The following is a 13,508-nucleotide window of genomic DNA, read 5'->3' on the forward strand; positions in this document are numbered from 1 at the left end:
TCAGAAGATGATGTGCCCTAAAGCAGTTGGTTGGGAGCATCAGAAGAAAGACTGTTGTTTATTGATTAAATCTGCTTTGCAGTATTTAGTTGACATGATATATAATTGACGTTGTGAACATCAATGGAGCATGTTTAACTTCCCAGCGTAAGGTGAGTTTAAGGCTAAAGCAGCCTTGAGTAGGCTAATGGTCCTTAACCTGCACTACAGTACAATCCTCTGGCAAACTTTTAAAAAATACTCCATTCCAGACCAATTAAAAAGTTCCCCAAATGATTTTACTGTGAAGCAAAGGTTGAGAATCACTGGAATGGGGGGAAAGTACAGGAACAGGGATACAGAAAATTTGGTTCCAGTACTGGCTTCTATTTGCGAATATTTTGTGGAGGATTTTGAGATCTGTACTCATGAAGGATAGCGATCTCTAGTTTTCTTGTGATGCATGTGTCTGACTTTGGTATCGGGGCAGTTCTGTATTCATAGAATGAGTTGGGAAGTGTTCCCTCCTCCTCTTTTTTTCCTGGCAGAGTTTGTAAAGGACTAGTATTAATCCTTTTCTTAAATGTTTAGTAAAATTCACCAGTGAAACTGTCTGGGCTGGGACTTGCCTTTGAAGGGAGATTTTTAGTCATTAATGCAATTTCTACTTGTTATATAGGTCTATTTAGATTTTCGTTTTCCTTGACCAATTCAGGTAATTTATGGTCTTCTTATGAAAAAAGTTATCTAATTTGATGTAATATAGTTATTCATAGTATTCCCATATAATCCTTTTAATTTCTATAGAGTTAATGGTAATGTCTCCTCCTCTTACATTGCTGAGTTTTTCCTCTCTCTCTCTCTTTTTTTTTTCCTTGGTCAGTCTAGGTAAAGCTTGTCAATTTTGTTGATCTTTTCAAAGAATATACTTTTGGTTCCACTGATTTTCTGTTTTTTTTTTTTTTTTTTTCTGAATCATTGCTTTTCACTTTAATCATATTTATTTCCTTTTTCTAATTAGTTTAGGCTTAGTTTTCTTTTTCTAGCTTCTTAAAGTGAAGTATTGATTTGAGATCTTCTTATATGGGTACTTCTATGAATTTCCCTCTGAGCTCTGCTTTAGCTGCATCCCATAAATTTTGATATATTCAATTCAAAAACTTCCTAATTTCCCTTATTGAGTTCAAAATACTCCGTTTTTAAAAAGTGATTTCTTGTTTGACCCGTTGGTTAAGAGTGTGTTGTTTAATTTTGACATATTTGTGAATTCCCCCAGTTTCCTTCTGTTGTTGATTTCTAATTTAATTCCACTGTGATCAGAGAACATACCTTGTATAATTTTAATCCCCTTAATTTTATCGAGACTTTTTTATGGTCTAGCATATGATTTGTCCTGGAGAATGTTCCGTGTGCACTTGAGAAGAATGTTGTTAAATAGAGTGTTCTGCAGATGTTCATTAGTTCTTGGTTGGTTACTGTTTTTCAGATCTTCTATATTTTTGTAATTTTCTGGCTAGTTGTTTTATCTGTTATTGAGAATGAAGTAGATTGTGGTTCTTGAGATAAATTTAAATACTCATTCTAAATCCTTCAATAAAAATCATGCAATTTAATTAAAACATATTCTCTAGTATTAGTTGTGTGTTAGGGAAGCCAGAAATGATACCTACTAATTTATTCCTAGTATACTGGGGCTTTTTATTTTTGTTTGAGGGTCACTTTTAATTGTCACGAAAACTGATGCTTTCAAATTTGGCTCCAGTCAGATCTGTTTCTCGGTTGATTATTTTGGGGAGCCGTTTTTTCCTTGGAAGTATGAGGGCCTCCATAGCTTAGAGCCAAATATCTGAGTTGGGAGAAAGTTAGGTTTTGGGAAGACTTGTTTGCTTTTTGATCTCCTCACGTATATAAACCTCATTGATTTTCAGATACAGCACTCTGCTTTTTTATTTTGTTGAGAACAAACACAGAACATACATCATTTCAACCATTTCTTCATGTACATTTCATTGACATTGATTATATTCTTCAAGTTGTGTAACCATTCTTACCCTCCTTTACTGAGTTGTTCTTGTTGTGCCTTGGATGGCTGCTTGCAAGCTTTTAAGGCCCCAGGCACTGCACCTTGAACTAGGAGGCAGAACAGGAGCACAATACATGTTATTAGACATTAACATGAAGCACTGTGCACTTTTGGCTAGCACATAATTTCTAATCCAGAAAAATTTCCCTTACTAATAAGTTTATTCTGAAGCCTTTTCTAACATAAATATTCTGAAAAGCTGTGGCCAAATTCATTGTCATTTGATTAGTTTTTATTTAAAGTTTCATATTCACATTTAAAGAAATGAGAAAAATACTTGTCAGTCTTCCTGAATTAGGGCTGTTATGAAATGCCCATACAGTTGGAACCCTTGGGGCAAAGAAGAGGGATGCAGAAGTCAGGTTTTTGCTCTTTCGATATTCTGTCATTCCCATACCAGCCCCCTTCCTATTCTTGTCTACTTCCCTCATTACTTAGACTTTCTTTCCTTGTTCTCGAAGCCTTAGTTGAATCAATAAATGGACAAGATAGGAATAGCCCACCAAGCCACACTTCTCCTTTTTCAGTGAAACCCAGAGCCAAGGACTGGTGGGAACCACAGAGCTGGGCTTGAGAACACCTCGCTCCTTTTTTTCTTTCTAGTCCTGATCAACCCAATTGTTTGACGTGTCCAGTTCTTGGACATTACCACTTGAATGCTGTCAACATGCTTCCATGGTCTTAACAGGACAGAAATTACAGGCTTTGATTTCCCAAGTAGCCAGCTATTCAAATAGCAATAGATCACCTTTTTTGAAGGCCAGTGGAAAACTCGATTCCTTCCATGGAAAATGGGGAGCCTCAGGTTCCCCACTATATAGTTCTGTTTGTTTTCTCTTTATTCCAGCCCTATTCTGGCAGGCAACTCAGCTGATTCACCATCCATCAGTTTTAAAGACATCTGTTCATCTACATATAGGCTGCTCACCACAGACCCATTTAGAAACAGATGATATGTTACATTTCTGGAGTTCAATAACACTGAAGGTATAAAGCTTCATGCTTGTGCACAAATAGGTATTTTTGTGTAGTTTTTATTGTTTGGGGTGCAGAGAGGGGATCAAAATGGTGATGTACGATGCAATAGATTATGTCAAGTTTCTGTTCTCTAGAATCTCCCTGATCTAGCACTGTTCTTAAAAATAATCATTTGAACTGGTTCTAAATACTTTTTAGTGAAGGTGGGTGTACATTAAATTTATGGTCTCTGAAGTAGCCTCCTGATTTGGGTACTTTTCTCCAGTGAATACAGAATATATGGCTCTTGAGTTATTTATTGAAAGTGAGTTATTAAATAATTTCTTCTAAGATGAATAGCCTCTAAGTTCTAGAAATATAAAGGCATTTTATTTAAAGTGCTTAGAATTAAGAGAAATTAAAATACACTACCCAAAAACAAACTCACTGCCATTGAGTCGATTCCGATTAATAGCGACCCTGTAGGACAGGGTCCATAGGATTTCCAAGGCCATGGTGGGTGATCTTTACGGAAGCAGACTCTCAACGTCATTTGCCCTTAGAGTGGCTGGTGGGTTCAAACCGCTGACCTTTTGGTTAGCAGCTGAGCTCTTAAACACTGTGCGACCAGGGCTCCTTAAGATAGACTAAGAAAGGGGATTCATACTTCATACTTCCCCTTCCATAGTCTATGAATCTAGGAAAACTGGAAGTTATCAAAAATTAACTGAAACAAATAGTAAGCTGAAATGGACTGATATTGGCCACTTGAATCAGATAATCATATGTTCTACTATGCCAAGATGACAAATTGAAGAGGAATGGCATCGCATTCATCGTCAAAAGAACATTTCAAGATCAGTCCTGTAGTAGTTAGTGATAGGATAATGTGCACTGCAAATAACCCTTTTTTCAACAACATAAATGGCAACTATACACATGGACCTGCAAAGTGGAATACACAGGAATCAAATCTACTACATCTGTGGAAAGAGACGATGGAAAAGCTCAATATCATCAGCCAGAACAAGGCCAAGGGATGACTACAAAACAGACCATTAATTGCTCATACGCAAGTTCAAGTTGATGCTGAAAAAAAATTAAAACAAGTCCATGAGAGCCAAAATACAACTTGAGTATATTCCACCTGAGTTTAGAAACCATCTCAAGAATAGATTTGATGCATTGAACACTAATGACTGAAAACCAGACAAGTTGTGGGATGACTTCAAGGACATTATTCATGAAGAAAGCAAAAGGTCATTAAAAAGACAGCAAAGAAGGAAAAGATCAAAATGCATGTTCAGAAGAGACTCTGAAATTTGCTTCTGAAGGTAGAGTAGCTAAAGGGAATGGAAGAAATGATGAAGTAAAAGAGCTGAACACAAAATTTCAAAGGGCGGCTGAAGAAGACAAAGTAAAGTATTATAAGGAAATGTTGCGAAGACATAGAGTTAGAAAACCAAAAGAGAAAAAGCATGCCTAGCATTTCCCAACCTAAAAGAACTGAAGAAAAAGACTGCAGCCTTCAGTATGAATTACACCTCGACATAAAGAAAACAAAAATCCTCACAACTGGACCAGTAAGCAACATTATTACCAACGGAGAAAATATTGAAGTTGTCAAGGATTTCTTTTTACTTGAATCCACAATTAATACCCATGGAAGCAGTAGTCAGGAGATCAAATGACATACTGCATTGAGCAAATCTGCTGCAAAAGACTGAAGAAGAATTGATGCCTTTGAATTATGGTGTTGGTAAAGAATATTGACTGCCAGAAGAACAAACAAATCCATCTCAGAAGAAGTACAGCCAGAATGCTCCTAAGAAGCAAGGATAGCAAGACTTGATCTCACATACTTCGGACACGTTTTAAAGATGGATCAGACCCTGGAGAAGGACATTGTGCTTGGTAAAGTAGAGGGTCAGCAAAAAAGAGAAAGACCTTCAAGGAGATGGATTGACACAGTGGCTGCAACGGTGGGCTCAAACATAGCAATGATTGTGAGGGTGGCACAGGACTGGGCAGTGTTTTGTTCTGTTGTACATAGGTAGCTATGAGTCGGAAACAACCTGATGGCATCTGTCTTAAGCTGGGTTCTTTAGAGAAACAAAACCAGTGAAATGTGTAGATAGATGGAAAGAGATAGGGAGGGAGAGAGATATCAAGGAAATGGCTTGCGTTGTTGTAGAGGCTGGAAAGTTACAAGGCTGCTTCTGACTCACCTAGCTGCAGGGGCTGAGGGACCCAAGATTGGCAGGTAAGACCCCAGGCTGCTGGCTCATGGGCTGTGGATGCTAACGAATGAATACAAGTTTGGCAGGTAAGATGGCAGGCTGGTGGCTCAAGTTCCAGGAACTAGAGGTCAGATGATAATGCGCGGGATGCAGGATCCAGAGTGAGCAAAAGCCAGTAAGCTTTGCCAGAAAGTCCATATATATTGGATGCAGGCCACACCCCCAAGGAAACTCCCTTTTAACTGATTGGCTGCTCGTAACAGATCTCATTGTGGAGATGATTGCATCATTGCATAACTCCCAAACTACATCATAACTGCCAGACCATTGACAGTCATGGCCCAGCCAAGTTGACACACAACCTTAAACATCACAGCACCTAACAACAAGAAGGAAGGGGAAATTTCTGTAAATAGCCAGTTCTTCATAATTGTAAGTCTTAGAAGGATCACTACATGTATACATAGCCAAGGAGATAAATTATAAAGTAAAATGAAGTATAGGTTGTAAATCTATGTTTACTGCTTTCATTTGTTTATTCCTCCTTGTACACATTATTGGAGTTCACTGGAGAGAGTTATGCAATGTATAAAACAATACTCTTTGGAGTCACAGAGACCTGGGTATGAAGTTCATCCCGTCACAGCTCTGTGAGCTAAGGCAAATATTTCATGCCTGAGCCTTGGTTTCCTCATCTGTAAAATGGTAATAATAATTGTACTGTCCTCACAGAGTTTTTTTTTTTTGTTTTTTGGGGGTTATATACGTTAAAAGCATGTCAGTGACTTAACACAAGGCCTCACATATAGTAACAGCTAGTGACCCCTGTTATTATTTGTCTTCTGTTGTAATTATTATTGCTTTTAAAGTATAGTTATAATTTATTCTGTAGTCAAGTTCCTGGATTAATTAGAATTTATTTCACTGAAGTAGATCACCTGAGCCCCTTTGACCCTGGTGCCCCTTGTCTGTCACACCAGAGAAGGAACCCAGGTGATCACTCTCTATGCCTGTTACCTCAGTAGCTTCAGGAAGCCTCTGGAGAAGCAGAGGAATAAGGAGCCCAGGTTCTGAAATTAAAAAGCTTCAGTTCAAATCCTTGCTCCACCTCTAGTTAAGTGAGATAACCTTAGGTAAATTACTTAATCTCTGTAGGTGTCAGTTTCCTTATCTGTAAAATGGGATTAATAATACCCAACTCTCCATAAAGAAGCCCTGGTGGCCAAATGGCTAAACCCTTGGCTGCTAACCGAAAGGTCTTCAGTTCGAACCTACTAGCAGCTCTGCAGGAGAAAAGACCTCACAATCTGCTCCCATAAGGATTACAGCCTAAGGAACACGATGGGGCAGTTCTGCTCTGTTCTGCAGACTCACTGTAAGTTGGATTCGATTTGATGGCATCCAACAACAACTCCATGGGATGTCATGAGATTAAATGAGTTAAAAAGTGAGAGTACTGGAACAGCATCTGGCACAGTACATGCTCAGTAAGTGTTAGCTGTTAGTGTGGCCGCCACAGGCTTTATCTGCTTTATTCTCCAAGACTGTGTTTTTAACAATGTTAAATTGTGAAGTAATATCCTGATTAGATTTCTCAGATTGTCTTTATCATCACTTTGACATCCAGTTTAATTCAAGAAACAGTTATCAAATGCTGTGTGTTAAGTGCTGTGAAGAGCATAGATCAATAAGATATGTGCCCTGCCCTGTAGGAGTTTCAAACCTGCTAGCAGAGAGAGGTAGCTATTACACAGGAAAAAATATTGATACACTATTGATAACTGATAAAAAGGTAGCTCATAAGAAAGGTAGAGTAGTTCAGGATGCTGAGACGCTATTGGGAAGTCAGATAGAGGACAGGTGTTCTAGGTGAAGTGAATAAATGAGAAAAGGTCCAGAGGTGGGAGAGCACATGTACTTGAGGCGGAGTACCTGGACAACCTTGACTGGGAGGAATGAGGTGGAAGAGGCACAGGTAGGCAAGGACACGAGCAAGTGAACTGTCACCGTAACGTGTGAAAAACCAGGTGAAACAAAATTGGCAAGACAGGAGCATGAAGAGGTAGAAGAGGTGAGAGTAGCTTAAAATTTTTAACTTTAGTTAGTACTGGGGGGCATAGCGATACCATTAGAGAGATAAGGATGGGAAGTGGGTTGAATTTTGGAGAGAAAGCTAAGTTCTGCTTTAGACCTACAGAGATGTAGGCAGGAGCCTAGTTATGGTCCTGCCATTCTTGGAGACCTTCTTAAAAACTGTGTGGGTGTAAAAGGAAAAGGCAGATATCAGGACGCTATGATTCCCAGGACATGCAGGCTCTCCTCAGGCATGACTTGCAAGGCCCCTACAATTGAAGGCTTATCATGGAAGTGACTTTTCTTTGGCCAATCAGATCCCCTAACCCTCCTTCTCTGGCAGTTTTCTTATTCAGTCCCTGAGTGCAGGCCATGCCACTGCCATTCTGCATGATGTGTGGTCGTAACCTCTTCTAGGTTTTATTGGCATTTTAAATAAAGATAATTGGTTTTTAACTTTAAAAAAAAAAAAAAAATCCCTATTAAGTTGTTTCCTGAAGTGATGCTACCAGAGTGGAAATAGGAGAAACGCCCTTCACCCTCCCCTAGCCGGATGTGCTTTGAATCGTGTAGCTTGGTTGTTTCACCTCAACTGGAAAAAAAAAGGTTCTTAGTGAAGGAGTAAGAGGAAGAAAAGAGGTATGTTGATGTGAAATCTTTACTGATCTAGAGAAACGCATTGCTTGGTGAAAATAGGTATAATTTTTAGACACAAAAGAAAAGATTTTACAAATAAGCAGTACTTCCGGCTCTATGTGAATAGCTGTATCAGTCACAGTACGTACGGTCGTAATCATTTGCCACTACCAGGAAGGAAGTGTGGGGCATCTGGAAAGCGTTTTAGATGCTGGGTCGTGCTCTTCATTATGATATTTTCTTTAAGAATTTGTGTTTTCTAGTCTTAGGAGGAGGACACAGTGTTGTAGGAAGTTTTGAGCAAGAGGCAAGACTCTGGTACTTTGTGGATTGTTATCACCCTGCAAGACCCTAAGCAACTTCCTCTTGCCGCCCACAGCAGAATACGGAAACCCTGCTGTATCAGGCCACTTCTGCAATTACAGACAGTCACAATTAAAGGGGACCCTCCTGTCACACTACACTCCTCTGTTTTAAGACATTTTTGCATTTGAGAATGTGTCTTTTGTGGTGGCGCGCCCGGCTGACCGTCCATCTCTCCTCTCTCTTTACCGCCCCACAGTGCTGCAGTTGAAGCTCCAGCAGCGCCGGACCCGGGAAGAGCTGGTGAGCCAAGGGATCATGCCGCGTAAGTGCCTCTCTCATCGTGCTCTAGAGTTGCTATGAGGACAACTTGTGGTGCCCAGCGTGCCATGGGAAACACCTAACGTAAAACAAACACAGTGGGTTTTATTTCCCACTCTTTCTTTCTCCTGCTTTGCCAAGCTCAGGGACTTACAACACTCAGTAGTTCAGATAATGGCCCTCTTTGATCAAGCTGAGTGAAATAAACAGCATTAGGTTGAAAGGGTATGTGTTAGTTATCTGGTGCTGGTCTAACAGAAATACCACAAATGAGTAACTTGAACAAATTATTTTCTCACAGTTTAGGAGGCTAAAGTCTGAATTCGGGGTGCTGGCTCTAGGGGCAGGCTTTCTCTTTCTGTTAGCTCTGGAGGAAGGTCCTTTTCTCCTTGAGCTTCTGCTCTAGGGCAGTCTTCATGTGGCTTGGCATCTCTCTTCCCCCATCTCTACTCTGCTTGCTTGTTTAATCTCTTTTATATCTCAAAAGAGATTGACTCAAGATACACCCTACACTAGTCATGCCTCATTAACATAACAAAGACAACCCATTCCCAAATGTAATTAAAACCACAGGTTAGGATTTACGACACATATTTTTGGGGGACATAATTCAGTCCATAACAGGGTGCCATTTGAATCATCTCTGACTTTTTAGTTGCACCTTGTAAAAGGGTTTCTACACTCTGTTACACTTCTCCTTGTAGCAGGGCGGATCTTAGCTGGGGTCTGGTGAGGAAGAAGCCACTTCTTCTGTAAGCTTTGCCATAGTGTTCGGGTTCCTGATAATTGGAGACAAGCACAGTTCCGTTGTCAGGCGAGACCCTCAGGTCCTGAGGCTGGCGCGGGTGACGATGTCCATAGGAGAAGCTGTTGACAGGGTTGTCCCAGGCCGGGCTCGTGGGCTGTGGAACCGCATCACTTGGGGGAAATGAAACCAGCCTTGGGATCTGGTGGAACTAAGAAATTTTGCTTTCAATGCCAGCAGCATTACAAACTAAGTAGAAACTGGAACCAGCAAGATTTTGCTCTTCGACATTTCTTTTTAAGCCATCAGCAGAGAACATAGGCTCTCCCTCTTCTTTCTTTTCTGTTTATATGCTACTGTCACCTAGAAACACCCTAATGAAGTCACAGAACTATGCCATACAACTGTTGGGTGGCTTCACAGTGGGAGGTGATGCTTCTCACCTTCACTCAGTGCTGCTGACCTGCTACCCCAAACTCTCCTTCAGTCATTCATTCAAAACATTTGAGTGCTTAATATGTGCCGGTTTATATAGGAAGATAAATCCAGGTCCTGCTCTCGGGAGGTTTATATTCTATAAGGGTAAAATTTGATAAAAAACAAGGAAACGAAGATCATCTTAGAAAATGGTAAATGAAGTAAATTAACTGGTTGATTTGTTAACAAGTAATTGGAGTGAGATGGGGATCACTTTGGATAGCTGGCTTAGAAAGGCCTCTCTGAAGAGGAAATATTTCACCTGAGATCTAAGGGAGGAGGAGGAGGAGTCAGCCACTCAGCAGGAAGAGGCCCAGAGAGAGGGACAGGTAAGCTCGAGGGCCTTAGTACAGGCAAGAGCTTGGCATGTTTGAAAAACACCAAGAAAGCCAGTGTGGCTAGAGCCGTGGTGGGTGAGGGGAGAGGGGGGCAAGTTAAGATTGGCCAGGTGGGCAGGAGCCAGAACAAGGGCCTTGTCAACTGCATGATAAGGAGGTGATTTTATTTTAGGTGCGATGGGAAGACATTGAAAGCTTTTAAGCAACTGAGGACGGGATTTGCTTCATGTCATGGTAGTAGTAGGGCCAGACTTAGAACCTTATAGCAAGGTGTAAGGAAGCTAAGGCCTCTCTGTATTCTGAGCTTCAGCCTGGGAGCCCAGGTCTCAAATTCAGCTTGTGTTTACTGAAATTCACTACCAGACCATTTACCCACACCATGCTATCTTCTGCTATGGCCGTCCAGTGAGGGGTCCCCCCCACTCCAACCTTTAAAGTGTCAGATAGAGCAGATGGCTTGTGTGGTGGATCAGTAATGTGACCTGGTAGGACAAGACTCCGGACCTGCCGACGTGCAAACCTTTGTAGAGGTTGCCCAGCATCTCCGCTTACCCTTTCACCAAGGACGTTGTGTATTTAGCATTTACTTTGTACCCAGGGTGGCTGTAGATGCTGTAAGAGATTAAAGAAACATGAGGCATGGTCCCTGGCCTGAAGACACGTACAGTCTACTTGGGTAGCTAAAAATCACCCACAGGCAAGATAAAGAGCAGTTCGGTGCTGACGGTAATTCTAGCACTGGTTCTGAGCGCATCGTGCTACTTCTCAGGCTGTGTAACGTGCTCAGGGCTAAAAGCCACGTCGGGGAGGGATGCCCTGCATTCTTCTCCCTGTCTTGCATTTAATACGAGAGGCTACTGGTGATCACTGTTTAATTGGATTTATTGATTTACAATCTCCTTGCTTAGCATTTCTTGTAGTATTCCCTGTTGTTAAGACAAATAGTGCTTAAATTATTGCAGTTATTTGCTTACATGTTTGTCCATCTGGACCATGAGCTCCTTCAGAAAGTATCTTATTTGTATTTCTGTCCCTGGTGCCTGGCACTGAATGAATGAATGAAGACAGCCAGTTGTAAAGTATGTGTGTGTGAGAGAGAGACAGGCAGACAGACAGAGACAGATACCACTCTGTTGCAGACCTGTTGGAATTCCGTGCATAGAATTTGAGTTGAAGCTCCCATCCTACTAGGAGCCAAAGTTTTAAAATTGCTCTGAATATCTAGTTGTATACTTTTGAGTTGTTCTCTGTCTCTGTAAAGTGGGAAGAATCAACCTTCCTACAGAAAGAGAAGTGACTTGTTTCTGTGGGAACACTGAGTCTTCCCACCTACCAAGAGCCACCTTCAGCAACCAGGTAGCAAACTCTTAGATGTTGAGAGAGAATGTTGAGACTTGAGAATGGTTTTAGGTATGACATTCTCTGCTCATCTACATACCTGGAGATACATGCATATAGTTTCCTGAGTCCCCAAAGATGAGGCTCATTTTCTCCTTGCCATCCCCAACCTGGGAGTAACTCAGCCTCCTCAGCACCACCCTGTCTCCCCTAATTCCCATGGCCATCTCCAGCATCCTCCACCTCCACACATCTCCACCACCTGCTGTCTTCCATCAGCCTTATTCCTTACCCTCCACTCTGTGTCTTTCAAAGAAAATATGAGCAGTGCTGGGCAAATCATAAATGGTCAGCAAATTGTTGTTAATTGTGGGAGGTTTGGAGACTTGAAAAAAGTAAGATCCAGTTTGAAATGCCAGCTTCCATTGCCCTCTTAGTGGCCTGAGGAGCTTCTGAAAAGAACCCTTATCTTACCTTCCTTCAAGCTGAGGGAAAAGAGCATACGTCCTGCCTCATCATTTCTGTGTTTATACCTTTTATCAGTTTCTTCTCATCCTAAGCTTTTTTCCTAGCTCTGGGAAGAGGGGAAGGGGGAAACCTTCCACCTTATTTCCAGAACATTTCACACAGTTTCCATTGAGGAGCTGGTTTTAGTTCTGATATCATATCTGTAGGATGTGTTGTGTTTCAGTGGCTCTCTTGCCTTCATGTTTCTAAGTATCATTCAAAGTTGAGATGTAGTTTTTCCACAAAGTTTAGGGGATTTAGGAGGTTAAAGTGTCCCCTGGTTCCTGTGCACCTCTCTCTGCTGCTTGATGTGCTCTGTCCATGGCATCTAAACTATGAGCATAGAAGCTAGTTTCTGATATGCTGTTAAACAGGATCATTTCCCAGTATCCTTTATTCCATCATGCAAACACAACACCTCAAATCTAACACCAGCTAAACCCTACCAAATACAGGATGCCAGATAGCAAAGGATAACATATTCTAGGCCCTGAGCTTTCTCTAATGATGTATGATGCTTGACATATCTTGAGGGAGTTAAACTGGGAGAAAGGAGATGGCACAGATAGGGAGCTGGTCTTTAAATCCAAAGATGAAGACCAGGAATGGCGCCGTGTTCAGCATGAAGATCATAGAAGAGATGGGTCGTGTGTGGTACACGATGTTCTCAAACAGAGCTTCCTGTGCAGCCTTTCTCTTTGACATTTAAAGGTGTACAAGGTCATAAGGTTAAGGTGAGAGTCAAGAAAAATGTTCTGGCAGAGATCTTTTGCAGTGGGATGACCTTTTAAAGGACACCAGACAAATGAGAAAGAAGTCTCCTGTAATCTTTCTGAATGGGAGAGAAGAACGTTGTTTGTCTCTTCCTTTTCAGCCTTTTGTCATGCTACTGAGAATCCTTGAGAAAAAGCATAGAGTAGCATGTTTCTTATCCTACAATTAACCCTCAATTCCTTATTTTACCCTGTGCGAGTACTGGAGAAACTCTCGCGTCTTTGTAGACAGGTTATGAAAGAATTACTGCTGTCCTACAGATTCTCTAAGGACCTTGCTCTGTTTTCTTGCGTGAGCTCGTTTTTGTTTTCATTTTAAGTGGTGTTGCTGTATACCTAGCCCGTGCCATTGGTGATGCTTAACCTCCAAATGGCTAAGAGGATGCAAAGGGCATGAGGGCAGCATGTGTCAGGAAGAGCAGCCAGTTAGTGTCAGTCTAAGAGGCCTCTCAAACGGCCTGACCCTCGAAAGGTGCTTCAATGTGTTACTGAGTGAAAAAGTGAACAAATCAGCCAGCTAGTTTTGACTGGTTCATAGGCCTGCCAGTCGGCCCTGTGCATCTCACAGTGAAACTGGAAAGAATGGCTTCGTGTGCTGGCTTCCTAGAGCTCTCTTTTTAATAAGCTTTGCCACATCTTCACTCCTAGTCGCTTCAATTCTACAATTTGATCCTTCTTTTGTCACTCTTCAGCTGTCGGTGTTTCTACGCAGAGAAATCGTGGCCCAGTTGTAGCACC

The 13,508-nt window shown here is 41.4% G+C and overlaps 1 protein-coding gene across 6 annotated transcripts in view; it reads left to right on the top strand.

Moving 5' to 3' along the window:
• Positions 1 to 13,508, top strand: part of MRTFA (myocardin related transcription factor A) — a 212,486-nt gene that overhangs the window by 162,761 nt on the left and 36,217 nt on the right. For 5 of the 6 annotated variants that reach the window (XM_064283481.1, XM_064283484.1, XM_064283482.1 and 2 more), the window contains one exon: positions 8,531 to 8,596. In XM_064283481.1, the coding sequence (XP_064139551.1) occupies positions 8,531 to 8,596 (66 nt within the window). Of the gene's footprint in view, positions 1 to 1,002; positions 7,972 to 8,530; positions 8,597 to 13,508 lie in introns of those variants that run through there. The other variant, XM_064283483.1, reaches the window with a different exon arrangement.

This window comes from Loxodonta africana, chromosome 4 (genome assembly GCF_030014295.1).
Source record: "Loxodonta africana isolate mLoxAfr1 chromosome 4, mLoxAfr1.hap2, whole genome shotgun sequence".
Lineage (NCBI taxonomy): Eukaryota > Metazoa > Chordata > Mammalia > Proboscidea > Elephantidae > Loxodonta > Loxodonta africana.